The sequence below is a fragment of the Nannospalax galili genome, unplaced genomic scaffold (assembly GCF_000622305.1).
Source record: "Nannospalax galili isolate Female #2095 unplaced genomic scaffold, S.galili_v1.0 scaffold229, whole genome shotgun sequence".
In the NCBI taxonomy this organism is placed as follows: domain Eukaryota; kingdom Metazoa; phylum Chordata; class Mammalia; order Rodentia; family Spalacidae; genus Nannospalax; species Nannospalax galili.
The window spans coordinates 5426429-5453429 of NW_008360328.1; the positions used below are offsets into that span (position 1 = coordinate 5426429).

At 39.5% G+C, this 27001-nt stretch overlaps 1 protein-coding gene across 1 annotated transcript; it reads right to left on the minus strand.

Moving 5' to 3' along the window:
- Positions 1 to 2703: 2703 nt before the first annotated feature.
- LOC103727940 (olfactory receptor 6X1) lies at positions 2704 to 12038 on the minus strand. The gene is made up of 2 exons (XM_008826052.2): positions 11049 to 12038; positions 2704 to 2733 (listed from the first exon to the last, which is right to left on the minus strand). Exons 1-2 carry the CDS (start codon positions 12006 to 12008, stop codon positions 2704 to 2706), a joined length of 990 nt encoding a protein of 329 aa, XP_008824274.1. The 5' UTR covers positions 12009 to 12038.
- Positions 12039 to 27001: the final 14963 nt, after the last annotated feature.

The following is a 27001-nucleotide window of genomic DNA, read 5'->3' on the forward strand; positions in this document are numbered from 1 at the left end:
GCTTAAAATGAAGAACTTTCTCTAATGCTATTACACCCCCTCCACCCCCACACATCGACTGCTTGCAAATGGTAAGTATGAATGAACATTCCCAGAAGAACAACTATGTCTTGAAACTAAGTGTCAGGACTCAGGTTTGCTTTGCTTAGTGGGGGACCTACTGGCTTCCGGACAGAAGGACTTGATCAGTGACAGAGTCTTAGACCCTGGGACCTGTGTCTTTTCAACAAGCTGATTTATTTTAAAATTCAGATGGTTTTTATACATCCCAAGGACCTAGCAGTCACATGGGATATGGCAGTGACATACAAAAATTTAGGGTACCAAAAAAACAGGATAGTCTGTTAGTTGGTGCCAGAAGGATTCTTAAACTTTTACTCAAGGTTATAATGTCCATCCGGCAATTTGTTGGCCACAATGTTTTCTTTCTTAGAGTTAGAAGCATGGTGAACTTTTAGCTTTTAGTTCAGAAGTAAACCTTTAACCTGGCCTAATCTCTTAGCCAGGGATAGGTGAGTTATTTGTTTAGTACAAGGAGATAAGCTAAGGGTTGTTGACCAAGACGCTTTTCCACAGAGCAGGGAACCTGCACTTATGACCAGGCTGCTTCCTCCTGGCAGTCTCACAGTGTTCTGCAAGACAGGGATTATCAGAGCCACTGTTTTCAGCACCCCTTCCTTTAGCAGAGAATGCAGCCCAGACTTAAAGGTTTTAGGCTCACCTCATCCTAGGGCCTGGCATCCTGGTTTTCTACAACTAAGCCTTCTGCAAGGCTGGTGAACTGATTAGAACTTCAGGGATTAAGGAGTTTGGATTGTTGCAAGTTCAGAGCCTAACTACCATTTATCTTGGGCCATCTTTAGCTCCCTGAATAGCCACTGCTTGCCCACCTCTGTGTCTGAATTAACATCCTGTGACTAACAGATAAAAACCTTTTGGAATGTATTAACTTGGGAGAGCACAAGCTTCCATCAGTCCAAGGTCTAAGAAGCCTGTCAAATAGCTTCTAAAGCAGAGTTCTTCCTACTTTGCTATAATCGACCTTTCTCATGTCTCTACCAATGTATTTAAAAAGTGTCTTGATTTATGGTTTGCTTTATTCTGTTCCTAGAAAGACGTAATGAAACTGTTACCAAGTTGGAACATGGAATTTGGGGTAATCCGAATCTGTGTTTCCAGGCCATGGCCACTCAACTTTAGCTTCAGAATGTATGGAAGAGGAGCCAAGAAGATCACCAACCAGGCAAATCCATGGGAGGGGGTGGGCAGCAGTTTATTTGAGAGCAAACAGACTGCTGGGCTGCCTCTGGGAGAGCAGGGAAACAGTAGCAAGCAGGGCAAGTCAGACATCTTTTATAGACAGTCAGGTAGTTGGGTAACTTTTCATGACGTAGACTAGGCAGTTCAGCTCAGGATTGGTCGGTCTCACAGTGAGTAGCAGGACTTGCCTGGGACTAAGTTTCAATCTGCTGTTTCAGAATATTGCGAGCTGTGCTGCCATTTTAGGAGCCTCCCAGGCACCTAGCATTCCAGCCTTTTGTTGATGATAAGGGGCAATGATGGTCTTTCTTTAGCTACTTACTGCTGGACAGGGATGTCTGCAAAGAGGGGTGCCTCAAAAGGCTAGAACATTGGTCTGGAGTGTGGAGTCAGACTGGCAGGTGGTGGGTGGTAGGGAGATCTGAGGGAATTTGGTTAAGAGCATCTGGTTCACTGACCATTGGTTCATCTCATTGATTCTGTCTTGAGAAAAATTTAAAAGGCATGGAATAATTGTTATTATGAGGAGGATGGATATCAGTGGGCCAAGGAAGGGAAAGGAAAGGCAAGAGTAGTTAGGCACAAACTCTAGGCAAGTAACTAGGAGGAGTCAGAACAGGCTGAATTTTCAAATCAGAGTTTCTAGATGAGGGCTTCCAAAAGCATCCATATACTGGGTTTCTCCTCATTTTTCTTTTGGCTGCCATGGATGGACTCAGGATTTGCTTTTCAGACACTTTGATAATTTTTGGAGTGACTAGAATCACCATGTAATTGTATTCCCAAATGACCTCGAGATAGGGAGAGAAGAAATTTAGCTATCATTTAATTTTTAGATAACAACAGCATTTTTTTTTTCCTTTTGACCACAGGTAGGCAACTGCAGAGTTGATAAGACCAGGATTTGAAGCTTTACTCCTAAGCAGCATTTTCTTAGTTAGAACAAATCATTAATGAGAAATTGTCTAAATAGCATTTTATATGAACTTGAGCCTAATGTCTGGAAAGTTTAACCCTTTGGCATTTAACTCGTTGGTTATACTTTCCTTTTGGGTATTTAAGATCATGTGGTTGGCTCAAATAAACCATTTTATTTTTATTGTTAAGATTGGCTGAGGATCTGTTCATCAGGTCACATGGGCTTGGGAGGAGCCCTGGCTTGTTAGGCCTTTCTTTTACCAGTTCCATCTATGTAAGGATAAGTCAAAGGTCCTACTTGACCATGACTGGCTTCACTTGGAAGCACCGAGGAAATGTTCTCTCTGTGTTGACCCTGCTTTTTGCAGACTAACAGTGGTTTGAGTCCATCAGGTGGGGTCTCCATGGCCTCTCTGAACAAGAAGACAGGTGACTCACCACAGTTACAGGACATTTCAAGAGATGCTCCAAAGTCCCCTGGAACTTAGTTGACCTTGGAGGGCAAGGAACAAAAATGTTGTTCCTTTAAGTCCCTCTGACCAGATTAGCATATGCCTCAAATTATGGTTATTAAACACCCAAGAAGGTTAGTTCCACCAGTCTGGTACTTTAATTACCATGTGCTATGTAGATAAAACTTGGGCAAAACCAAACGTTCTCAGATAAACCTTGACTAGACATATATTTTATTCCGTAAACTAGTTGACTAAACTATGACCTTAGAAAATTTAAGATTATGTGTATATTATTTTTGTCTCATCCTTTATATATCATAAAAGACCTACACAGATCTTCATTACTTGCTTAGGCTTTCTCATTTTTTTCTATTTTGGAAAATATCTCCATTCCCATATCCTTTTAACATCTTTTACATTCTCATTTTCTTTTTTAATAATTATGAGACATAATAACATTAACAAATAAATTTCCCATCTGTTGTGAGAATTCTTTTCCTGGGGATGCTAAGCAATGTTTGTCTCCTTTGAAGGTTCTAGTGTCAAACCAATGTTTGATTCAAGTTTTCCTGGGGAACCAATGATTTACTGAGCTTATACAGAGATGACTGAGGGGTTGCTGAGGTGTATGAGTGACCTGAGGGTATGCACACTGGAAAACCTTTACCCAGCATGGTTCAAGCCTTCTCTTCCCCAGATTATATACCTTAGTCTCCCCAAATCCAGGAGACCATGTGTGATTAGGGCCAAATTACATACAGTTGGTTGGGAAGAGTGGCTAGATAGTCCGGTGAGGGTACAATGACCCTGCTTGGCCCTCCTTTAGTGAAGGAGCACAACTGTCAACAAGTCCAATTGTGACGATGTTTATCAAGCAGGCATCGCTGAAGTTGTGATGATGGTAGTTATTTCACACAGAAGATACTTCTGTACAGCATCTTATTAAAAGAACATGGAATTTAAAAGGATTTGGTGCTAGGATCCACAAATGAGGGAGAACATACATCTTAGGATGTTTTTTTCCAATTATGTAAAGAACGTCATGGAGATTTTGATTGGCATTGTACTGAATCTCTAAGTGGCTTTTGGTAGGATGGTCATTTTCACAATATTAATTCTTCCAATCCATGAGCATGGGAGGTCCTTCCATCTTCTGGTGTCTTCAACCTGGAGACACTGTTTAATAGATTTTAAAATAATTAGGGTACCCATTTATAAGGCCTTTGAATGTATCATCAAAATATTTATAAATTTGTACATGTGTATTTTGATTAGGCATGCCAAAAATAAAACCAATAATTCTTGTGCACAATAAAATAATGAGAAAGGAGGAAAACCTAAAGTGGCCACAGTTGAAAAATTGTCTTGACACAAACAATGCAAGAACACAATTATCATAGACACACGTAACACAATTACATGAAATCTAGGTGCACCAAAGAGTAGGAGAAAACAGAAAGCATATATGTCAGCTGTTTGATATCTGAAAGACTTAATGGTCTAAAAGGGTTAAGTTTGCCATGTAGATTAAAGGTAGTATCTCTCTGTGATGGGATTAAAAGATTAGAATTTCTTATCATAAACCAAGTTCTAAGTATTACAGGTTTTGAAAGAGAAGATTAATATTCAATGTTTCTTACAGTGGGAGATATGAAACTTTACATATGAAACCTAGCAAAGTTTTAAGTTATTAGCATAACGTAAGTCAAAGGAGACATAAAAGACAAAAAGGAAACATTAAGACATCTGGGTAAGTATAAATAAAATCTAAATAGCACTCAAAATAATTCCAGTTAGAAACAGGTTAAAATAATTTTAAAATTTAAACTCCCGTTGTGGCATTACTTCCTTAGTCTGATATAAAAATGCATTGACTTTGTTACAAGACAATAGGAACGATTAAAATCTCTTGCTTTTCTATGATCCTGAAACCAAAACAAAAATTGTAAGAGGATTAGGACATGTGATTGAATGTCTGCAGTCCAGGGAATTACCAAGTAATCTTTAACACCTAGACCTCAGTAGTACTGATACGTTCCTGGTGGCTCCATTTTGAATTATGCCATGTGGTTGAATTAAGACAGTGGTAAGTTCACACAGGTCACTGCCATTTTGAAAATGTTACTGTCCAAATGTCAACAAAGCCATGTGACTGGCCCCATATTGATGTCATCAACCAAGATGGAGACCAGGTCGTATGGTTGCCTCCCTCTTGGTGAGATCAGTAGCCATGATGGTGACCAGGCCAAATGGCCACTTAGTGAGCTCAGTTCCATGATAAAATAAGCCTATAACCCACCAGGATACAAACCCTGTGGGATTCACATGCCTCACAGATTAAATGTGGAGAGCAACCTTTTTTTAATTTTAGAAAGCACCCAGTTTAGACTTGATATAACAAGAGAAATTACCATCAGATATATATAGGCCCAGTAGGAAAGCAAAGCAAAGACACCCATAGTCTCAAACTAAGGAAAGGAGTCCATGTCTCTCACCAGCCAGCAGCTAGGAATTCTAAGCAATGTCCTCTGGATCTCTTCATTTTTAGATACAGGCTGTTACTAGAACAGAAACTTGTGAGGGCAGCATAAAAATTGGGGAGGTATGTCCAGCACATAAATCATTGGGTTGTTGCTCTGAAAGCATATGTCTTGCCAGAGCATGGCCTGTGATTTTCCATGTGTGTGAAATTTAAAATGCTTAGATCTAGTTAGAAAAGTAGCCTTCTTGGGACCACATGGTCTGAACACTGCTTGCTTGGTGCCCCTCTGATCATTTTCCTTTTCCCCTGAAAGCCTGAGAAAAAGTTCAGGAAAGAAATGGCTTTTAAAACCTTGGCAAGTGGTTTTGCAGCCTCAGATGCCCGAGGCAAGATAGCAAGATAGATAAAGACATTCACCTGAGGAATGCAGGTGGAATAAGGAATACAGAGCACTTATAAAAAAATTTCCATATGGCCAACAAATAAGTTATTAGAATTTTGGGGTCCTTATGGTCACCTAGATGACACAGGGAGAAAGAGTGTCCCCTAGAGGGTTCTTGGTCTTATTTATAAAGAATTTCCCCAAACAGAAGCTTTAGGATAAAGCCATGAGGCAATGCAGCTTTATAGGCTGCATGTAGGTCAGACACGTGGCAGATTGCCAGTCAAATGGTTGGGAGAAGAAAGCTTTAAAGAAAGGTAAAGAAGTACAAGATGCTGGACAACCTCAGGTGTTAATGAAAGCATGTTTAGTGGGAAGCGCCTATAGCTTCTGAGCCACCTAAGTTTGTAGAGTTCTTTCCAAGTCCAGGATGAGAAAGAAGAGGGCAAGGTCTTCCCAGGGAAGCAGCAGCCATGAGAGGCATCCCTGTCACAATTGCTGCTCCCAACGAGAAAAGAGCCCAAGTCGCTTGTCAAGGCATCCCAAGGACAAGCAAGGGGAAGTCCCCAGCAGGGCGTGGGAAGATGTTTAGATACCAGTAAACTCTGGAGAGAAGGGAAGACCTCCAGGCAGGAAGGCAGAGAAAGAAGGGAGAGTGAGAGACTGAGAGTAGAGGGAGCAGAAACAGAGAGAGAAAGAAGGCAGAGAAGTAGATCTGTAGCTCTGTGGGAGAGCACTTACCTAAATGCTGTCAGAGGGTGAGTGGGGCAGGAAAGCAGATGGACTCATGATCTCCGGCTTGATGTGGTGAGTGATGGGAGCCAGCATGGTCCATATCACAGGCAGGAGCACTGGGTCAGCAGTTTGGTTGGGTAAAAGGGAACTGGGTCATAATTAACCCAGGCATTCTCCTCCCAGGTTTTGGCACCATATGCATGGAAGAGTAGTCGAGAAGACCTAGGCAACTCCACAGGGAGGTGGGCAGCAGTTTAAGAGCAAACAGACTGCTGGGATGCCTCTTGGGGAGCAGGGAAACAGCAGTAGAGAAACAGCAGCGAGCAGGGGAAGTCAGATATCTTTTATAGGCAGTTAGGTGGTGATAGGTAGAGAATGGGCGGGAGCGAGCGGCACGGATGGAGAGCATGAGCGGATGGATGAAGGCACCGAGGCACAGATGGAATTCTCAGTGGGACACAGATTTATTTCGCACGGGGCACCTTTCCCTCGGGAAGGGAAAGATGTCCGCGAAGGGAAAGATGTCAGTGAAGGGAAAGATGTCAGCCCACAGGCTGTGAGCTGGGACTTTACATAAGGGAAGGGAAGGATGTCCGCTCACGAGTTGTGAGCTGGGACTTTAGATATGGGGGCTTTAGGGTGTGGAATCAGGGAGGGGGAAGCAGGTAGGATTAGGGTGTGGAAGTGTTTACTTTTTCCCTCTTAAGATGAGAGAAAAACAGCTTCTACGATCTCTGGTTATCAGGTAGAATCTGCTTATCCTATCTTTGGAGATTAGAGGAGAGGCAGGCTGCTTCGCAGCAGAGTTTGTTTTCCTTGACTCCAAAGGTCAAGGTGAGGTCCCTGTTGGGGAGTGGGTGGAGCTGCTATTTGGAACCCTAACAGGTGGCTGGGTGACTTTTCAGGATGTAGACTTGGCAGTTCAGCTCAGGATTGGTTGGTCCTCCAGTAAGCAGTGGGATTTGCTGGGGGCTAAGTTTGAACCTACCGTTTTAGAATATTGTGAGCTGTGCTGCCATTTTAGGAACCTGCCAGGAACCTAACACAGAATACACTGTCTCTTGTCCCCTTTGAGGTGAGAGTTGTGCTTTTTGGGTTGACACAAGGCTTTCTCTCTTCCTTTTCTCCATCTTCCTCCTTCAGGCAACTGCTGGAAGGGCATTTACCCTGGGATTTTTCTCTTAAATGCTCATAAAGTTGTCCTTAAATTTTCTTGAGTCCATTCTTAGATTCTTTTATTAATAAGACTAAGAACCCTGAGCGAGAACCCCAATTTCCCCAGTAACAACAAAATATATAGAGACACTAAAGAACCTTTATTGTGGGAATTGGCTCTTGCAATTATGGAGGTTGGGAACTCACTGACATATCTGGGATTGAGGACTGGAGAACTAGGAAGTTTCTGGTATAATTCAGGCTAGGTTGAAGACCTGAGGAAGATAGGGGAAGGTAGGGTATTGTTATACACTCTGGATTCTTCAAGTGAAAGAATCAGGTTCTCTGTTATCTGTGGGCAGGAACAGATGGATATCCCAGTTCGGGGGTAGGAGGGGGTGGGGCATCCTCCAATTCTCAAACCTCTGCAATGTGGATGTCATGAAGTTTGGTCAAAGGCAATGGTTCTCTAAGTAATGAACCCAGACCATACCTGTACTCAGGAAAAGCTCACCCTTCACAAAGACTGTGGGGGTGGGGCCCAGAGTGCTCTGTCATCAAGAAGCCTTTCAGGTGTGTCAAGTTTGATATCTACTACGTGGGCAAAGGAAGTAAATTTGAGGTTCCATGCAAAGAGAAATGAACTTTTGCAGTGATGTCTGTATTAAGGGGAGGAGAGTACAGGAAAAGCAAGGAGTCTAGAAGCATTTCATGTTTATGTCTGTTAAACTGCATTATCACCTGTACAGTCTGTAATGCTGGAGTCCCTCCTATTGAAACAAATGTTGCTGTGACCTTGAACAATTGTCTCCTGAAATTAAAGACAGAGTGTAAAAAGGGTGTAGTTGGAGGAGAAAGGAGGAGAGTAGGAATCACAGAATCTGGTCTTAGCAAGAAAAGGATCTCTACTTTCCTCTAACCCTGTCACCTTCTTGTGATAGACAGGAATAGCAGAAAGTTAACCAAGAAGGTCAGTCACATAGTACTTTTCACCAACAAGCCTCCCATGGTCATCCTACCACCTCTCTGAAGTAGATTTCTGGATCAAGGCCTACCAGGCAGCTTGGAAGAGAAATTGAAGAGATGAGGGGTGGGGGAGGTGGGGAGTGGGGCATGGGGGTATTTTCCACTGCCTTTTTCATTCCATTCAGCCCTGGATTGGCTAAGACCCATTCACATTGGTCAGGGTCAATCTTCTTCACAGAGTCTCCTCATTCAAGTGCTAATATCTTCCTGATACACTCTTCTAGACATACTTACAAGTAATGTCTTACTAATTATCTGCATGTCTCAGCCTGGTCAAATTGACACAGATTTCTCCACTCCATCACTTTTTCCCTCTTTTTTTAAAATTGAATTTTCATGAATTTCATGCAATATATTTATACTGTATTTAGACCCCCTCTCCTATCTGTAGCTCCCTGCCTAATTTCATGCAATAATAAGCAACCTTAGCAGGTACCTTATAATTATCTAACAAAAGAATTGCAGTAGCTACCCCACTGGGGCCTATAACTTCCCTTGCTATAGGGGTTGTCCTGTCTTGCAGTACTAGATGTGTGTTCTTCCCCTAGGAGCAGGGAGCAAGCCTTAAATAGAATTGGACATTTGTTGGTTGTTCATACACTAGTTGTGCCACAATTGCATTGGTAGGCACAACTTGCTTTGCATGTTGAAAGTGTAGCATGTTGGGTCTCTCATTAAACAAGATTGTTAGGGACAGTTCTCCCCTAGCCATCTGCAAAGTGCCTCTGGAACCATGAATTCCAACCACTCAGCTTAGTCCTAGCTCAATTTCTCCTTTTCTTGTACTCATATAATGTAGTGTCTTCAGTAATAGTGTCTTACAGTCTAATTCTGGCATGCAACCAACATTATTGGCAATACCCTTTATCATTTGGGGGCCTTTTGGGGCTCCTTGGCCAACAGCCCATAGAAGGGCAACCCATCTCTGGCACTGGGATTTTCATTTAATAATCATATGGTTTACAGGTCCAGGTTGTTGTACACTTTTCCTGTCCACTTTGGTGGGTATCACCTGTGCCTGACACAAGCATAAAGCTCCTAAGAATTTCAGAGCTGCACCTGGCCCTTGTACTCTTTGTGAATTTATTTTCCATCCGTGTATCTTCATGTGTACTTGACTATCTCTCAAATGGGTTACCACATCTGCAAAAATACTCAGAGGTTAACATTATGTCATTTTATGTACTGAAACCTTTTTCCCTAGAATGAGCAAGATAGCAATGCATCATCCTGAACCATCATTTCATACTGAATAGCGGAGTTACAAAGATAACCTTCATGAAACACTGAAAGTCTGTTGTCCTCTGTTCCAAGCAAGTGTCAGGTGATTCCAGAAATTCAAAAGTAAGAAGAAACTAAATAAAACATAAACAAGGTCTAATACCAATCTCGAGGTCCCTGCTGAATTAAGATCTATTTTAAATCTCTGGTGAACTCAGTCTTATCTATCCCAGTGAACTGGGCATCATACATTGCTTTCCTCATGCCTCATCCCTTCCGTTGTGCCTGTCTGTCCTCTGTTGTCCTCCAACCAGTAATAGCCATGGGAACCTTCACTGGTGATGACCAAATATCTCTAATGGTACTAACAAGCCAGTCCATCAGGGACTGATTCCTCCTGTACTGCCTCAGGTTATGCGGCTTGTGTCTCAAAGTGGTTATATTACTCAGCTTCTTTGCTTCTGCAGAATTTGAACTAATTCCATTTGTCCCCGTGTTCCAAAGCCCCCCAAGCCAGGTGGTGAGGGGCTCCATCGCTTGTTTGAATGTCTTCCCTAGTTCCAATAGCTCCAGGGCTGACTGTTCTCTGACTACCATAGTCACCTGCACCAGGATCATTGTTAAGACTTCTGTCAGCATGCTGGATCATGGATTTTCCTTTCTTTGTATTAAAGGTCAAACCCAAGGGACATCTTGTACCATCTCTTGGTTGTTCTCTTTCTCATCACTACCTGCTTCCTCCTTCCTTTCAGGGTATGACAGTTAACAAGCTGAGCTGTGATGGTCCTAAGTAAGAGGGCCCAAATGAGCTTGGGAAGATAGCCCCTGTCATCTATCTGTCAGAGGCGATCCTCTACAACATATCACTTTAGGTTTTCCTAAAATTGAGTATCATACCAAGGTGATAGTTTTAACATATTATCAAATAGAACTCTAGTTCATTTTAGACATTTCTGAAAGGCCATTAGCATTGATAAGGAAAAATTACTAAAGTAATAGGACTGAGAAATCAAGGTGTGGGCTGCCTTATCCTTTGAACAAGATACAGTTGTCATTCAAAGAATATTAAAACAGGATCCTTTATATATATTAAAACTTGCTGACATTTGTCTCTGACTTTGGTAATTTATACTTTTAACTTATAATTAAGGAAGTGCCAAGTTCTATTTCATGAATTTTAGGAAATCCTAAGACTTTCTTGGTGGATAATTAGATGGTTTTTCTTCCTTCTTTAAGGAAAACTCCCATATCATTTATATGGAACAAATTTTTGTTTGGGATCCTAACCATCACGGTTTATTGTCATATATTTATCTTGGGATAATACTAAACTAGAACTTGCAGTATTTAGGGGGAGACTGTTTTGTCAAACTTCTCTACAATCTTGTCTCATAATTTCTGAATTAATGACTACACTAAGCTCATTTTGATATATTTCACTTTTGTGATGAGTCTTTAGACAAGTCATTGCTTTTCTTAGAGCTCCTTTTACTTCCTTGTTTCTAATGGTATAAATGAAGGGATTGAGAAGGGGTGTGAGGATGGTATTTAGCACAGATACCACCTTATTAATCTTAAAGGAGGAATGTGCTGTGGGTCTCAAGTACATGAACAAAACAGCTCCATAGAGCAGAGAAACAACTATTAGATGAGAGGCACAGGTAGAAAAAGCCTTTTGGCGGCCGGTGGCTGAAGGAATCCATAGGATAGTGGTTAGGATGTAGATGTAAGAAGTGATTGTAAAGAGGAGTGACCCTGGGATCACAAGTATGGTTGCCAGGAGACCTAAGAGTTCCAAAATGCTAGTGTCTGCACAGGCAGCTTTCAAGATGGGACCAACATCACAGTAGAAATGGTTGATGACATTGTTGCCACAGAAAGGTAACTGAATAAGTAACATCGTTTGACAAAAGACAATGGTGAAGCCTGTCAGCCAGGAGCTGAGAGCCAGCTGCAGGCAGAGGTTGCTGGTCATGATAGAGGGGTAGCGAAGGGGCTGGCAGATGGCCAGATAGCGGTCAAAAGACATGGCAGCAAGGATCAAGAATTCAGTGGTGCCCAGGAAGAAGTGGAAGAAGGCCTGCAGTAGGCAGCAGGCAGTGCAGATGACCGTCCTTGATACAACAAATGTTTCTAGCAGTTTGGGGATGATGGTGGTGGTGTACCAGATCTCTAGAAAGGCCAAGTTGCAAAGGAAGAAGTACATTGGAATTTGAAGCCTGGGCTCAACCCACACAATAACAATAATGAGTCCATTACCTGCAACGGTTAATATGTAGATGAGAAAGATCACTATAAAAAGAGGGGCTTGTAAGCCTTGGATACCTGGGAAGCCTAGGAGGATGAACTCTGTGATTTCAGTGTCATTTCTCATGTCTCTTGAAAAACCCTAGAAAGGCAGCAAAAGAAGTGCTCTTAGAATCGTATAATTAAGTTTTTAGTGATGAGATCTTAGTTCTTTACTATTTACCTTTCTAGTTTATGTTTAGATGTATATCTTACCAAGCACAGGAGGGTGGGTTTTAAAAACGGTTTGCTCTTCACTGATAGTTATTCATTCTTTCATCCATTCATTCTGTTGTGCTGGTAACCTCACTCAAGGCTTTGTGTATGCCAGACAAACCCTCTATCAATGAGCTACAGTGCCAGACTCCTGCCTAGAATTTGAAAGTACAGTCAAGTCCAGTTGGAACAACAGAAAGGTTTTATTTAAGGTCCCTCAGGAACTGAGTATATTTCAGTTCCCTCCTCTTCCACATGTGCGTGCACATGAGGCATGCCTTCCTTTCTGATGATTTGGCTGGTTCTTTGGGTAGCTAAACCAGCTTTAAAATTATTTGTTACACTTATTGTATGTGTGCTTGCATGTGCACACACTTGTATGCGTGTATGCATATGCATGACACAGAACATGTGTGGAAGTCAGAGGACAGCCTGTGGAATCCATGTGAATTTCAACAATCAAGCTCAGATTGTCAGACTTGTTGGGAAACATCTCTATCCACTAAGCCATCTCGATGGCTCTAAACAAGCTTTTGTTAAAAATTTTTTTTAAATTTATTATTTTTATTTTATGTGTATGAGTATATTGCCTGCATGTAGGTAAGTGCACCCGTGTTGTGCAATGCTTTTTTAAAAATTTGTTTTTTTTGAATTTTTGAGTATTTTATACAGAATATCTCAAAGAATCTTAATCATCTTTATACTCCCATCCCCACCAGCACGCTCCCACAGTGCCCCCACTGGAACCCATATACTCTGTCGTCTGTATTAAGGCCCAATGTGTCAAGTCAGTGTCCTGAGACATTCCCCTGTACAAGTCCATCCACTGAGGTCTAGTCAGCCTATCTAGAGTCTCTTATTTTAGGAAGATCAGCTCTTCCTCACCCAGCAGTAATCAACTACCAGTGGTTCCTCGGCTAAGATTGGAGTCTGCTGTTCTTTTCCCCAGTTCTATGCTGGGTTTTTGTCTGCCCTGAGTTCGCATGGGACTTTTGTATGCTGTAATGCCACATTCTCTCCTGGGAGGCCTGGGTGTGTGTGTGCTCTTTCTCTTTGCTTTCAGTTCCTCTGTGAGGCATACCACACCCTTCACAGCTCCCAGGCCCCATGCTGTCTTTATGACCAACTGACAAAATTGACACAATGTCCCTCTAAGCTATAGTTTGGGTAATAAAGATATTTATTTGGGCTTGCCAACAAAGCTTATGCTATCCAGGAAGGGGTCACTTACAAAGGCATGGATGCCATGGGTTCTTTCTCCTACATCTCAACTGAGCTTTGGAAATCCATGCTTGCCTGAGTACTAGCCAGGATGGTGACTTCTCCTGTCTCCCTGGCTTCCTGAGTCTGTTCTTAGGCACCCCTCCTCATGCAATTGAAGCTCACTGATTAGGTGGGAGGGGTGACTGTCTCCCCCTCTGTCTATGGAGTCTCTTAGGTTTCAGACATTCAGATGTTAATGGTTCTTTTGGGGGATACACCTATCCAACATATGCTGACCGCATTGTAATAGAATTATATGAGCAAGATCCCAGGAGCTTGTAGGACTCTGTTTCCATATGGTCCTGCTCCTCCTTCCTGGCTCTTAAACAATCTTTCTGTCCCCTCTTCTGTGATGGTCCCTGAGCCCTGGAATTTGAAAGTATTAAGTATACTTGACAAATGATAATGTTTTATAAACCCTTATATAAAAATATTTTTAAACTGTAATAGTTTATCTGTCATTAATATGTACAATGATTTAAAATGAATATTGGATAGTTTATACATGCATGTGAACATAACTATGAGTTTGTGAGAAATTAATCCCTATGCCTATATTATATTCTGAAAGAATTGCCTTTTGGGTACTGGGGATTGAACTTAGGGCTTTGTATATATTCAAAAGTACTCTGCCCTGAACTATATCCCTAGCACAGACTTTAGATTATATTACTGATATGATTAATGAAATCCATATTATTTGTGTATATAAACGTAATAAAAATGTTGTCATATTAGTGGTTAAATACAACTTTGAACAAATGCCTTTTTGTTTTCTTATTTCTCTTTCTTTTTTGTTGGAGGATGTTCTGGATAGCTTTCTATTGCTGTAGTGAAAACAGTGACCAAAACCAGCTTGGGGAGGAAAGAGTTTATTTTATCTTATTTTTCCAAGTGAGAGTTCATCACTGGGGGAAGTCAGGTGCTCAAGGCAGGAACCTGGAGTTAAGAACTGAAGCAGAGAACAGAGAGGGATGCTGCTTACTAGCTTGCTCCCATGGTCTGTACTCAGCCTGATTTTTTTTATGCAACCCAAGACCACTTGCTCAGGGATAGGACAAAACCCACAGTGGGCTGGGCCCACCCATATCAGTCAACCATTAAAAAAATGCCTCACAGACTTAACCACAGGCTGATCTGATAGAGGAAATTCCCCAATTGAGGTTCCCTCTTCCCTGGTATGTCAAATTGACAACTGAAGCTAGGCAGCACAGGGAGGGAAGGGGACTGAGACAGGGTCTCCTAGCCTGAACTGACTAGGACTTTACTGTGTTGCTCAGGCTGGACTTGCACATTCTTCTGCCTCTGTCTACTGGTGCTGTGATTATAGGCATGCACTACCATGCCTGGCTTTAGAACAGATGTTTGCTAATGAATCCACTTCCCCATTCTAAGTCAGACAGATTCTTTTAAGAAGGCTAAATAAAACTTTACAAACTAAATGAGCAAAGTGTTTAGGAAGCCAAAAAAGGACTTAAAGGGAGCTAGAGAGATGGCTCAGTGGTTAAGAGCACTGACTCTTTTTGCAGAGGACCCAGGTTCTGTTCCCTACACCCAATGGCGGCTAACAACTGTCTGTAACTCCATTTCTAAGGGATCTCATGCTCTCTTCTGGCCACCTTGGACAGTGCACGTGTGGGTGCACTTACATACATGTTGGCAAAACACTCATAAAAATAAAAATAAATAACATTTAAAATGCACTTAAAATTCTAAGACTGGTCATTTGATATATAGAAATATGTAGTAAATGTACGTTAGATAAAGATCTGTGGATATTAACCCAAAAAAGGTGAAAAGATAAGCAAATGCTCACAATATAAACTAGAAATCATGAAAGGGACATTTCTATCAAAACCTTCCTTTGTGACTATATATATATATATCAAACATTTCTCTCTGTATGTGCAAATTTATAGACTGAGAACTTATCTTTTAGTTCTACTAACATTTACTAGGAAACAGTAAAATGACATTCTTGCAAAAATTACCATTTTCCTTTGAAATGGGTTATTTTTATGAGTGTTTTTCCTACATGTATGTGAAATGAACTGTAAAATGAATTGTACAGATCTCAAAGTGAACAGAAAGCAGTGTGAGTGGGGCAACATATGGTTTGTTGGCAGGTTGTTTGATTCTCCCCTTTGTGAGTGTACACTGAGAGGTTAGGGACACAGGTACTTCCATTTCCTCTTGCCTCTTTTCTAACCAAGAAGAGATTATTGTACATAATGTGACAAGCTCCAAGACTCTCCATGAAATGATGAGGAGAGAGAAATTTTTGACTTTGGATTAATGGCCAGTGTAACTGGCCATCTGGTTAACCTCAGGTGAATATGGAATTGCCTTCATTTCCTATGTAGAGGACAGTGGCCATCTCTTTAGCACAATACAGATTTTCCAGGTAATAAATGTTATAGCACACTAGACAGGAAATGCTATCTCTGTTCTGTTCCAAGCTTCACCAGATCGCCTGACTACAGCTCACTTAATGCTATCTTGAGATTGTGCCATTTTGTTTTTCTTGGCTCTCCTTTGCAATAAAGAATCTTTTGCCCTTTGTTTAAATTTTTCATAGTCTTAAGTAAGAAGAAAAGAAGTCGAAGGAGGAGGAGGAGGAGGAGGAAGAAGAAGAGGAGGAGGAGAAGGAAGGAGAAGCAAAAAGAAATGTCAATATATACGAAGGAGGAGGAGGAGGAGGAGGAAGAAGAGGAGGAGGAGAAGGAAGGAGAAGCAAAAAGAAATGTCAATATATTTACTTCTTTTTGATTTGGGTTCAAGTTTAAAAAAAGTCCCAAGTCTTGTTTATTTCCTTGTTTTGTTTTTGAATTGTTGACAGAGACAGATTTAGGTTTTTTAAAATGTTGGTTATGGAGTAAATTTGAAGATTCCCAAAATGATGGAACCTTACAGCACAGACACCACATAGTACACATTCCACAAAGGGAAATAAATTAGAATTACTACTTGGAGGTTGATACTTTATTTAAGGTAGAACTTGAATAAAGAGCTAGTTTGAAATCTACTCCAAGGATTGAGACCTCTGGTAAGGTACAGGGGATAAAGACCACTTGCATTTAAGGATGTCGAGGTCATTTTTTTTGTGATTTTTGTAAATGAGACTGAAATTCATTTATTAGTATCTGCTGAAAGATATCCACATATCAAAACTAATTGTATTTATACATTCTAGAGAAAAACTAAACTTTATCCCAAATGATGCTCTTATCTCTTCTCTGTAGCCAAGAGATACTCACAGCACTGAGGGTTCCCAAGAAAACACTTCTGGTCCACAGGTAGAATGAAAAGAGAAGAGTCTTGTTAGAAGCCAGTCTAACTGAAACAGAAAATGTTTCTTCTGCTTTCTCCAAAAGAAAAGGAATTCCTTTCTAGAACCTAAGGCAAGCACCTTTCTGCAGCATTTAATCTATTCATAAATAGTTAAAGAAATGGAAAAGTGCTTTCAGTGTTTAGAAGAACTGTACTGAGTGTGATACACGAATCAGTTCATGCTAGGTCAAGTTTTCTTCCTTGAAAATAATAACTTGTCAGTGGGGCACTTCTCTAGCTTCTCCTGGGACTTCAGTCTCCAAGGGTGTGTTTCAGGGAGTCCCAGGAGCCTAGAAGTTCTCACTTTATTCATGTCAACTTGAAGAACTTGCAGTTTTCTCTTCCTAATTGGTACCAGTCATCCCTACATTCTTATGGTAATGAATTCACATCTGAGAATCCACAATTTTACTGAATTTAAATCTTCAGTTTCTCAGTTTCTGAAAGAGTGGATGGAACTCAGTGGCGTCATAATAATTAAGAGAGGAACTGTAATTTAGTAAATTCGCGGGTAGGAAACTTTACTAATACTATGAAAACTAGTCAAGTACACAAGAATTTGAGAGATTTGAGAGTGAACTGAATAGAATTATATTTGATTTTGCGTGAACTATCTCAAAATGATAAATGAAAAGACAGAGACTGGTCTTGAGGGCCACACATAGAGCTGGTGTAGACAGCATGAATGATTCATCATTGAAAGGGCTTTCTGCAAAATAGGAACATAGATTTTTTTTTTTTGAATTGTAACTTTAAAAAATCAAATTTTAAAATTTATTTTTAATACTGTGTATGTGACTGTGTATGGGCACATAGATGTGAGTGTAGTGCCCATGGAGGCCACAAGAGTTCGTCCCTTGGAGTTGGAGTTACAGGCAGCTGTGAGCTGCTCAACGTGGGTGCTGAGAATTGAACTCAGATCCTCTGGAAGAGCCGCACATGCTCTTAATGCTGAGCCTTCTCACCAGCCCCTTAAAAAACTTTAATGAAAATAATTTACATAGAATAAAATGCACTCACTTTATTTAATTTACATTTGCTGTAAATGTCTTTTGTATTCCATTTTCTATTTGTTTGTTATTGTAATTGGTAAGCCTAATGTTTATCTTAACACAGCCTACCTAAAAATAGAGTCATATCACTTCATGTAGTTTTAGACTCTCACAAAAACTTTCAATTTCTCTCTTATTATATGCATTGAGATTTCCTTCCATTTTCTCTATTTTTGTTATAAACTCCATAATACATTGTTATTATTTTCATTTAAATTGATAGCCATTTTTTAATTTTAAAGGGAGAAAAAATTTTAAAATGTAAACCCAAACACCAGAAACTTCCTGGAGGAAAATATAGGATAAAATATTCTTGACACAGTGTACCCTTGGCAATGACTTCCTGGACATGATGCTGAAATCACAGGCAACAAAAATCAAAATACATGAGAAAGATTACATCAAGCTAAAAGACTTCTGGACAAGAAAGAGAGCAATTTTAAAGTGATAAGACAATCTATGGAAGGGGAGAAAATACTTTCCACTTATAGGTCTAATAAGTTAGTATGCAATATACTCAAAGGAATCCTACAACTCCATAGCAAAAGCAAAGCAAAACAAAACAGAACAACCAAATCACCCAGACAAATAATCCGGTTGAAAAATGAGCAAAGGGCTTGAATAGATGTTTCTCCAAAGAAGACATGCAAGTGGCCAACAGAAGGTTAATATTACTACTCATTATAAATTTGCAAATAAAGTTCACAATGAGATATCACAAGCACAAGGATGGCTGGTATGGAAAAAAAATAAAAAGGCAGCAAATCTTAATGAGGATATGGAGAAAATGGGCCTTTGTACCTTCTTGGTAGGAATATAAATGTGTAACTTCTATGGAAAACAATATGGAGAGTCCTAAAATTTAAAGGGAATTTACCTTATGATCCATCAATAATATTTCTTAATACATATCCAAAGGGGTTGAAATCAGCATCTCAAAGATGTAATTCTACTTTTGTGTTCATTTTAACATTATTAACCAGAACCAAGACAGAGAAGCAATATAACCATTGATGAATGGATTAAGAAAATGTGGTGCATAGGGGAATATTATTCAGCCTTAAAGAAAGGAGTCTTGCCATTGGTAGCAACATATGTGAACCGTGAGGATGTTGTCCTAAGTGGAATGACTTAGCCATAGAAGGACAGTACATTTTATGGATCAGCTCCATTGTTTTAAGGAATATCTAGAATTCAATCCATAATTTTGGGTTTGTTGTATGTTTTCAGAAGAGATTGGTATGTAAGTCTGAATGGACTAAGTGGAGAATGTAAGGTCTCTGTGTGGGTGGACACCATGCAGTTAGTTAGGGGGCCTGTCAGAAGAAAAAACAGAAAGTAAAAATTTCTCTCCCCCTTGCCCTCGGGTATCAGCACTCTAGTTCTTCCAGCCTTTGGACTCAAGGATTCACATGAGTACTCTGGGTTTTTGGACTGAACCATGCTCCTACTTTAGACAGTTTGTTGTGAAACTTTCATCTTTTGTAATCATGTGAGTCAATTTCCCAAACAAATATTCAGTAATCTCTCTCTTAGAGCTGTTCTACTAGTTCTGTTTCTCTGAAGAACCCAACTGTACACGACTTACATGATGGATCTGAAAGAGACAAACTCATAGAAGCAGAATAGAATGATAGAGGCCAGGAGCTGGGGAATGGAAGGGAAAGTCTTAGTCAGTATACAACATGAGCAGGTTCTAGAGATGTATGGTTTTTTGGGTATAGTTAGAAATGCCATATTTTACACTTAAAATTTTGCTAAATGGGGTTGGGTAGACCTTATGTTAAGTGTTTCTAGCACACTTGTAATACCATATATATAGAGAAGACCTGTAGTGGTAATATATGGGTTCATGCTTCTGATTGCATACTTAAATCCAAGGACTCAAGTTATAGATATTAAATATGTATAGCTTATGTATGTCAATCAGACCTTGATAAAATAAAGAAAACTTTCTTATTTACTATTTCAGGGGTCATTATTTGTTTGTATATGGGTTCCAAATCTTAGTCTTAAGAAACACGACTTGTGAATTTCTGACGGCAAAATATTTTCTTGGATTTTTTTTTTTTGAGAATTTATATGTCTTTATTTTTAAGGGCATTTTTTTACTGAATGTAAAATTTTAGTTTGGCAGTTTCACCCCCAGCAAGTTATTTTTCTATGTTCCCTGCTTTCACGATATTATGGTTAACTATGATTGTCACACTGATGGGATTTAGAATCACTCTGGAAACAAACTTCTGGGCTTGTCTGTGAGAGAGTATCTAGATTATGTTAATTGATTAGGGAGGCCCACTTTAAATGTGGATAGTACCTTTCCATGTGCTAGACTGAATAAAAAGGAAAAATCCATCTTTGCACAAGCATTCATTGCTTTCTGTTTCCTGACTATAGACACAAAGTGGCAAGCTGCCTCCTGCTTCTGCTGCCTCGTGTTCCTCCCTGCCATGATGGGCTGTATCTCCTGGGACTGTAGTACAAAAGCCTTCCTTATGTTGCTTTTGTCAGATATTTTTTCATTGCAATGAGACAAGTAATGTATACACATAGTTTGTGATGGGACAGCAGCATTATTAATATATGTGTGCATACATATAAATGTATACTGCTGTGCTATTTGTATGCATTACTTCTGATCGCCTTTCTATCATTGATTATTAGTATCATGTGTGGTATCATGTGCACTATTTAATGGATGTTTATTGAGCATCCTGGTCTCTTCACATCACTCTGCCATAGCTAGACACTTCTCTTCAGAAGCCCTTCTTTGTCTCATTCCCATGGCAAGGTCTGACTTGCAGCAAGAGATATTCAAACACTGAAATAAGATAGCTCAATTTCTCATCTCAGCCAACTCTGAAGATGGTGATGTTGCTTAAATCTTGAGACCCACTCTTTTCTAATTTACATACTTCTACCAACCAAATGACTTCTCCTAGATGTCCTCTCAAGGATCTTCCATCGTGGTAGGGTTGGTGAGACTTTCCTTACTCATTGCTTACCTCCCCAGATGCTGATTGCCTGCCTGGATCAGCTCCTGAGTATCATCTGACCCTGATTCTCTGTTATACCAGTTTTCACCTATTGGGATTTCCTGCAATTTCATTTTGTTCCTGTTATTCTTTCAAAGGGTATTGTTTTTGTCTTTTTGGGTTACTATAGCAATATATCATGAGTAGGCTAGCATATAAATAAAACAAACACATTTTTTTTTACAGTTAAGGAGGCTGGGATAGCCAAGATAAGGTGTTAGCAGATGGTATTCCACTCAGGGCCTACTTCTGAGTCCATAGATGGCTGTCATTTTACTGTATTCTTACATGGTAGAAGAAAAGCCAGCTGTCTGGGGCCCAATTTATGATCCCAATAATTAGAGTGGAGCCTTTCATGTCTAATCATCTCACAAAACTCCCAGCTTTTAATACTATCATATTCAGGATTAGGTTGTCAACATACGAACAGAGGGAGAGCATATTCAGTACACTGCAATTGTGTCTATTGCCAACTTCAGATTCTTCCAAATCTATGGCTTCCTTCAAATAACTACAAACTGCATCTGTTACCTGGATTCTGGCAAAGTACATAAGATGAATATGAGCCAGCACAGTATATTAAAATAGCTTGGAGTTACAGTAATGCATACTAAGGAGACAGAATGTTTTCATATTTGTACAGTGATTTTCAATTTCCATTTTCTGAATTACATAACCCTAATTTCACAACAATGTGAAGTACACAAGGGCCAAGTAAATATTTTTGTAAGCTCCAATCCATTGTAATTCTATGCTATATAAGTGTGATGCACAAGGGATTCCTGCATTGTTTTGCATTGAATCACAATTTTTCATGGTTTTGGTTTGCTTTGGGCACAAGCAAAGACATCCTAGTCAATTGAAATGTAAATGGTAAGTGTGCAGACTGATAATCCTATAATCGTTGGCTATCATTTGTCTGAAATTTTGAGGACAGAGGACTTTAGATTTTAGATTTTGGAATATTTGCACATACATATTGAGATACCTTGGGGCTGAGAACTAAGCTTAAATACAGAATTCACTTATGTTTCAGAGATAGTTTATATGTATAGACTAAAACTGAATTTTGGGCAATATTATTTGTGCTCCTTCATTTTAAATTGGAAACCAATATGTTTTTACTTTTTACTTTTATTATTTTAGGGCTTTTTTTTGACTTGTACTTGAATTTTTGAAAATTTCATACCTTTTGATCAAATTCATGAATTCATTAATTTTGATCAAATTCATATCCCCTCCCTTATTTACATCTCCTTACAGTCTCCATCTGATTTCACGTATTCTACTATTTCTTACCCACTTCCCTACATCTATGCTGGAATTTTGTTTGATTGGAGCTTATGTGGGGCTTATGCATGCTGTCACTGTTGCTGTGAGTTCACATGAGTAACTTCCCAACTGTCTGAAAAACTTTATTTCCTTGTGTTTATCCACCACCTCTGGCTCTTACTGTCTTTCCATCCCTCTTTCACAATGATCTCTGACCCTTGGGAGGCAGAAATTTGATATAGGTGTTCTATTCAGGGATAAACAGTTGCAGCCTCTTATTTTCTGCACCTTGGCCAGTTATGGTTCTCTGTTAATCACCATCTGCTGCATAAGGACGCTTTCTGCTGAGAGTTGAGATATGCATTGATCTATGGGTATAAGAACAAGTCATTAGGAGTCATTTTAATGCCATGTCTATTTAGTAGAATAATGGTATTAGGCTTTCTCCTATGGTGTGTGTCCTGTCTAGCTCAGGTTCCTCAGCTTGATACCAGTGTCAGGTATGGGCTCTGCCTTATGAAGTGGACTTTAATACTCCCATGATATTCATGTCACTCTTGCATCAGAGGTCATATCTTGCCAGGTCAGTGGTTGTTGAAGCATGCAGGATTCACAGCTGCTGATTAATTTTCTCTTCAGTTGCATGCATAGTACCTTCCAGCAATATGAAAGTCAGCCAGTAGAGATGAGCCTTTGACTACAGTACCAGCCTGACTTCTTGTTTGTTTGATACTTCAACACATTTCTTCACAATAATTGAAAAACAATCTTGTTTCAATATGAAAATAGAAAACACCCAGGATATACAAAGTAATCCTGGATAATAAAAGAACTGCTAGAGGTGTTACCATTACTGATCTTAAATTACACTATGGAACTATAGTAATGAAAAAAAAAAAAAACAACAAACCATCATGGTACTGGCATAAAAGAAGACATATTGATCAGTGAAATGGAATGGAGGGTCCTGATTTGAATGCATGCATTCACAGCCATCTGATTTTTGACAAAGGAACCACAAAGGCATACTGGAGAAAAGACATGTTCAACAAATGGTGCTGGTTAAACTGGATGGTGGCAGGTAAAAGAATGAAACAAGACCCTTATCTCTCACCATGCACAAAACTAAACTATAAGTGGATCAAGAACCTCAACTTTAGATCTGATAGCCTCAATCAGATAGATGAGAAAGTAGGAAATACACTGAAACCTATAGGGACAGAAAAGGACTTTCTGATCAGAACTCCTATAGCAGAAGCATTAAGTCCAGCAATTGACAAATGGGACCTCATGAAACTAAAAAGCTTCTGTATAGCAAAGGACAGCATCATTCGAGTGAAGAAGCAACCTAGGGGATGGGAAAAGTATCTTTAGCAGCTATTCGTCTGACAGAGGGTTAGTATCCAGAACATACAAAGAACTCAAAATCCTAAACATAAAAAAACAAACAAACAAAAAATCCCAAAACACACAACCCAATTAAAAATTAGGGCAAGAATCTGAACAAAGAGTTCTCTAAAGAGGAAATGCAAATGGATGAGAAATACTTTAAACATGTTTTTTAGTCATCAAAGAAATGCAAATTAAAACCACTTTGATTTCAAGTCTTGCTCCTCCAGGACGACTAAGATTCAGATGTAGAAAAACAAATGTCGCATATTCTTTCTTATAATTGGATGGTAGCTTTGAAATCTTAGATGTGCATGTTTCAATTTGAAAATGTATAGAAGTTCAGAAACTAAGAAACAGCCTTCAGGAGGTGATATGCTTCCCGGGAGTGCAGGTAGAATACAATGATATAAATCGGGAACGTGGTATAATAGAGTAGGAAGTGTTAAGGGAGTAGGGAATGGAAAGGTAGGCTAGAGGAGAGAATATGCAGAGGGATAACTAATGTTAAAGTTGTTTAGAAGAAGCCATGTGGAGACCCACCACTATAGAGACTTCCTAAAATGTGTACATACACATTACAAAAAGAGATTAAAAGAAGTTAATTTATAACAGGGGGCATTATCCCTACTAGACACCATAGGCTAGCAAAGTAAATGCCCTATGCCAGGAATCGACCTCCTCTTTTGAAGCTGTTGATCAGAGGTCCAAAAAAAAAAAAAAAAAAAATTCTCAACAATACTGCCCCTGCTCTTTGTTACCTACAAGAATTTGGTCTAAGACTGTTGCATGCTCTTGCATTTTGACATGGAGTCGGATGGAAATTTTTACCTGTGACATGTTGATACGCAAAAGTTTTCAGACTTTTGAGACATTTTGGACTGAAGATACCCTACAATACTTAAGATAATATACTCTCTACTATGGAAAAACACACAAGGAATACTTGATATGAAACCATTTTATATGTGTTAATTTAGTAGTAGCAATATGATCACATGTCCAAAATCATTGTGATTATATCTGTATTATGTACCTAAAAACCTACTATTGGAGAGTAATTTGAGTTTTGGATTATTCTGAGTTTTCTGTAGTTCTTGGAAAAGGAAACATCTTAATGGTAGGATAACACTGTGCATCAGTCTTGGAAAACACACCAGTGAGAGTGTTAATTAGCTAACAAAAACAGTTAAGTAGAATTGATGAAGGTGAAGGGTGAGCCCAAGTAAGAAGAGGAGAAGAAGGTGCCTAAAATGAGAGGAATATAAACTTCAAATAGCTCTTTGTAACAATTTAAGAGAATTTCAAAGTAACAATTCATGGCTACTCTTTTTTTTTTTTTTTTTTTTTTTTTTTTTTTAAAATTTTTGTTGCTTCTTTTTTTTTTTTTTTTTTTGGTCTTTTTGATACAGGGTCTCCTTGTAGCCCCAGCTGTCCTGGAACTCACTATGTAGACCAGGCTGGCCTTGACCTCACAGATATACGCCTGCCTCTGCCTCCCAAGTGCTGGGATTAAAGGCGTGCGCCACCACACCCAGGTTTCATGGCTACTCTATTTTGATCCTGTACCTCTGCTACACAGCCTTGCACCATGGAGAATCAAGAATCAACAAGTGAGTAAACAACTTTCCTTTTTTTTCTCTCTCTTTTTTTTTTAGCTTCAAAGCTTAAACATTATCACTATCAACTTCACAATGTGTATAAGGTTTATTTTCACATCTTCATTTAGCTTTTGGTATTGATATGCACCCTACTTGAAATGCCCTTTCATCATGACATAATTGGCTCTAGCTTTTGGAGCTAATTTACTTGAAGATTCTACTTAATATTCATTTCCTTCATAAACATTTGCAGGCATTAGTCGGCATGACTGATTAAGTAGGTATGAAGGTATTTTAAGGCATGTATTCCAACTGATTGCAGTCCTGAACAAATACAGCTACAGTAATGACCTTTAAAAGCAACCACTGTTTAGGTCAATAAACATCTGCTCTCTGTAAGCACTCTTACAAATTCTTCCAAATAGCTTTTAGAAAAAACAAAACAAAACAAAACCAAAACCAAAACAAAACCCTTGTTCCCACCATCCTTAGACTCCAAGGTATGAAAACAAAACAAAACAACAAAAAACCCAATAAAACAAAACTTTAGTTTTTATAGAATACAGAAGATGAATTCAGAATAACCATTCAGAATTATCTTAAATTATAAAATGGGAGAATAAAAATAAATTATTGCAGAACAGCCCAGGTGAAGATGAAAATGCATGTAATTGAGCAGACCACACCAGAGTATAAGGATCTGGCCTCGGGGTGGTGAGCTTTCCCCAAATTGTGCCTTGCCCAACCCTCTGCATTGGGATCACATATGGGCCCTTCCACTTTGCCCAGGCTAGACCTCTCTGCCCTACAGTAAGGGCTGAGACCTTAGCAGACCACCTGAGAATGCCTGGAATCAAACTCTGCACGGTGGTCAGTTTCTCCAAATTGTGCTGTGCCCAACCCCCTGCATTTGGACCATGTGAGACCCCTCCCACTATGCCAGGGCTAGACTTCTCTGCCATACAGTAGGGGATAAGACCTTAGCAGACTGCCTGAGAGTACCTAACTTGGGCCTCCCCTTAATGAACTTCCCAAATTGTGCTGTGAGTGACCACTAGTAGAGGTTCAGATGTTGGAAGGAAACCTGACTGTACCTGACTAGAGCCTGACTTGGGCATCTGTGGGAGCTTCTGAGTAGCTGATCTGAAGCCACCAGTTCCTTCCACTCTAAAATCTGACAGAATCTGAAACCTAGACCAACCGGCTTTACATATGTCATAAGAAAACAACCAAGGCACCAATAATACTAACAGAAGCAGACTTCAACTCAACAAAGGAAGACTTGAGTTTCATACCAGAATCACAAACAACAGAAGAAATCCACATGCCAAAATCACAATGGAAAAATAATAATATGGAAAACCAAAACAGAATGTTTCCCCAAATTTCACCAACCTTATAGAAAAGTTCTACAAGGAGAACCCCCAGAAGTCACCCAGTGAACAGAATTTAAAAGAGCAATCATTAACATGATCAAGGAATTCAATGAATTTAAAGAACACACAAACAAACAAATGAAAGAACTTAAAGAAGACAGGGATAAACGTCTAACTGAATTCACAAAAGAGATAGAAATATTGAAGAAAACTCAGGTTGAAATGAAGAAGGAAATGAAAAACCCAATAAGCCAATTTGAAACAGCAGGAAAAAGCCTCGACAGAATGAGTGAAATGGAAAACAGAATATCAACACTGGATGATGAAGTTGAAGAATTGGACCACACAAGCAAAGATTATTAAAAAAATATTTAAAAATACAGGAATGGAATATGCAGGAAATGTGGGACACCATGACCAAATCTATGCATCATAGATATAGAGGAAGGAGAAGAATTTCAGGTTAACGGTATTGACCAGATCTTAAACAGGATTGTAGAAATTTTGTAGAAATAAAGAGAATTTCCCAAAATTAAGGAAGGACATC

What these genes read in the sequence shown, in the direction of transcription:
- LOC103727940 (XM_008826052.2), bottom strand. Translation starts at nt 12,008, where the DNA reads ATGAGAAATGACACTGAAATCACAGAGTTCATCCTCCTAGGCTTCCCA. An exon ending in TATATCAAAATGAGCTTAGT is followed by an intron (nt 2,734 to 11,048) that starts GTAGTCATTAAT and finishes CCATAATTTGAG; the next exon opens with GCATATGCTAATCTGGTCAG.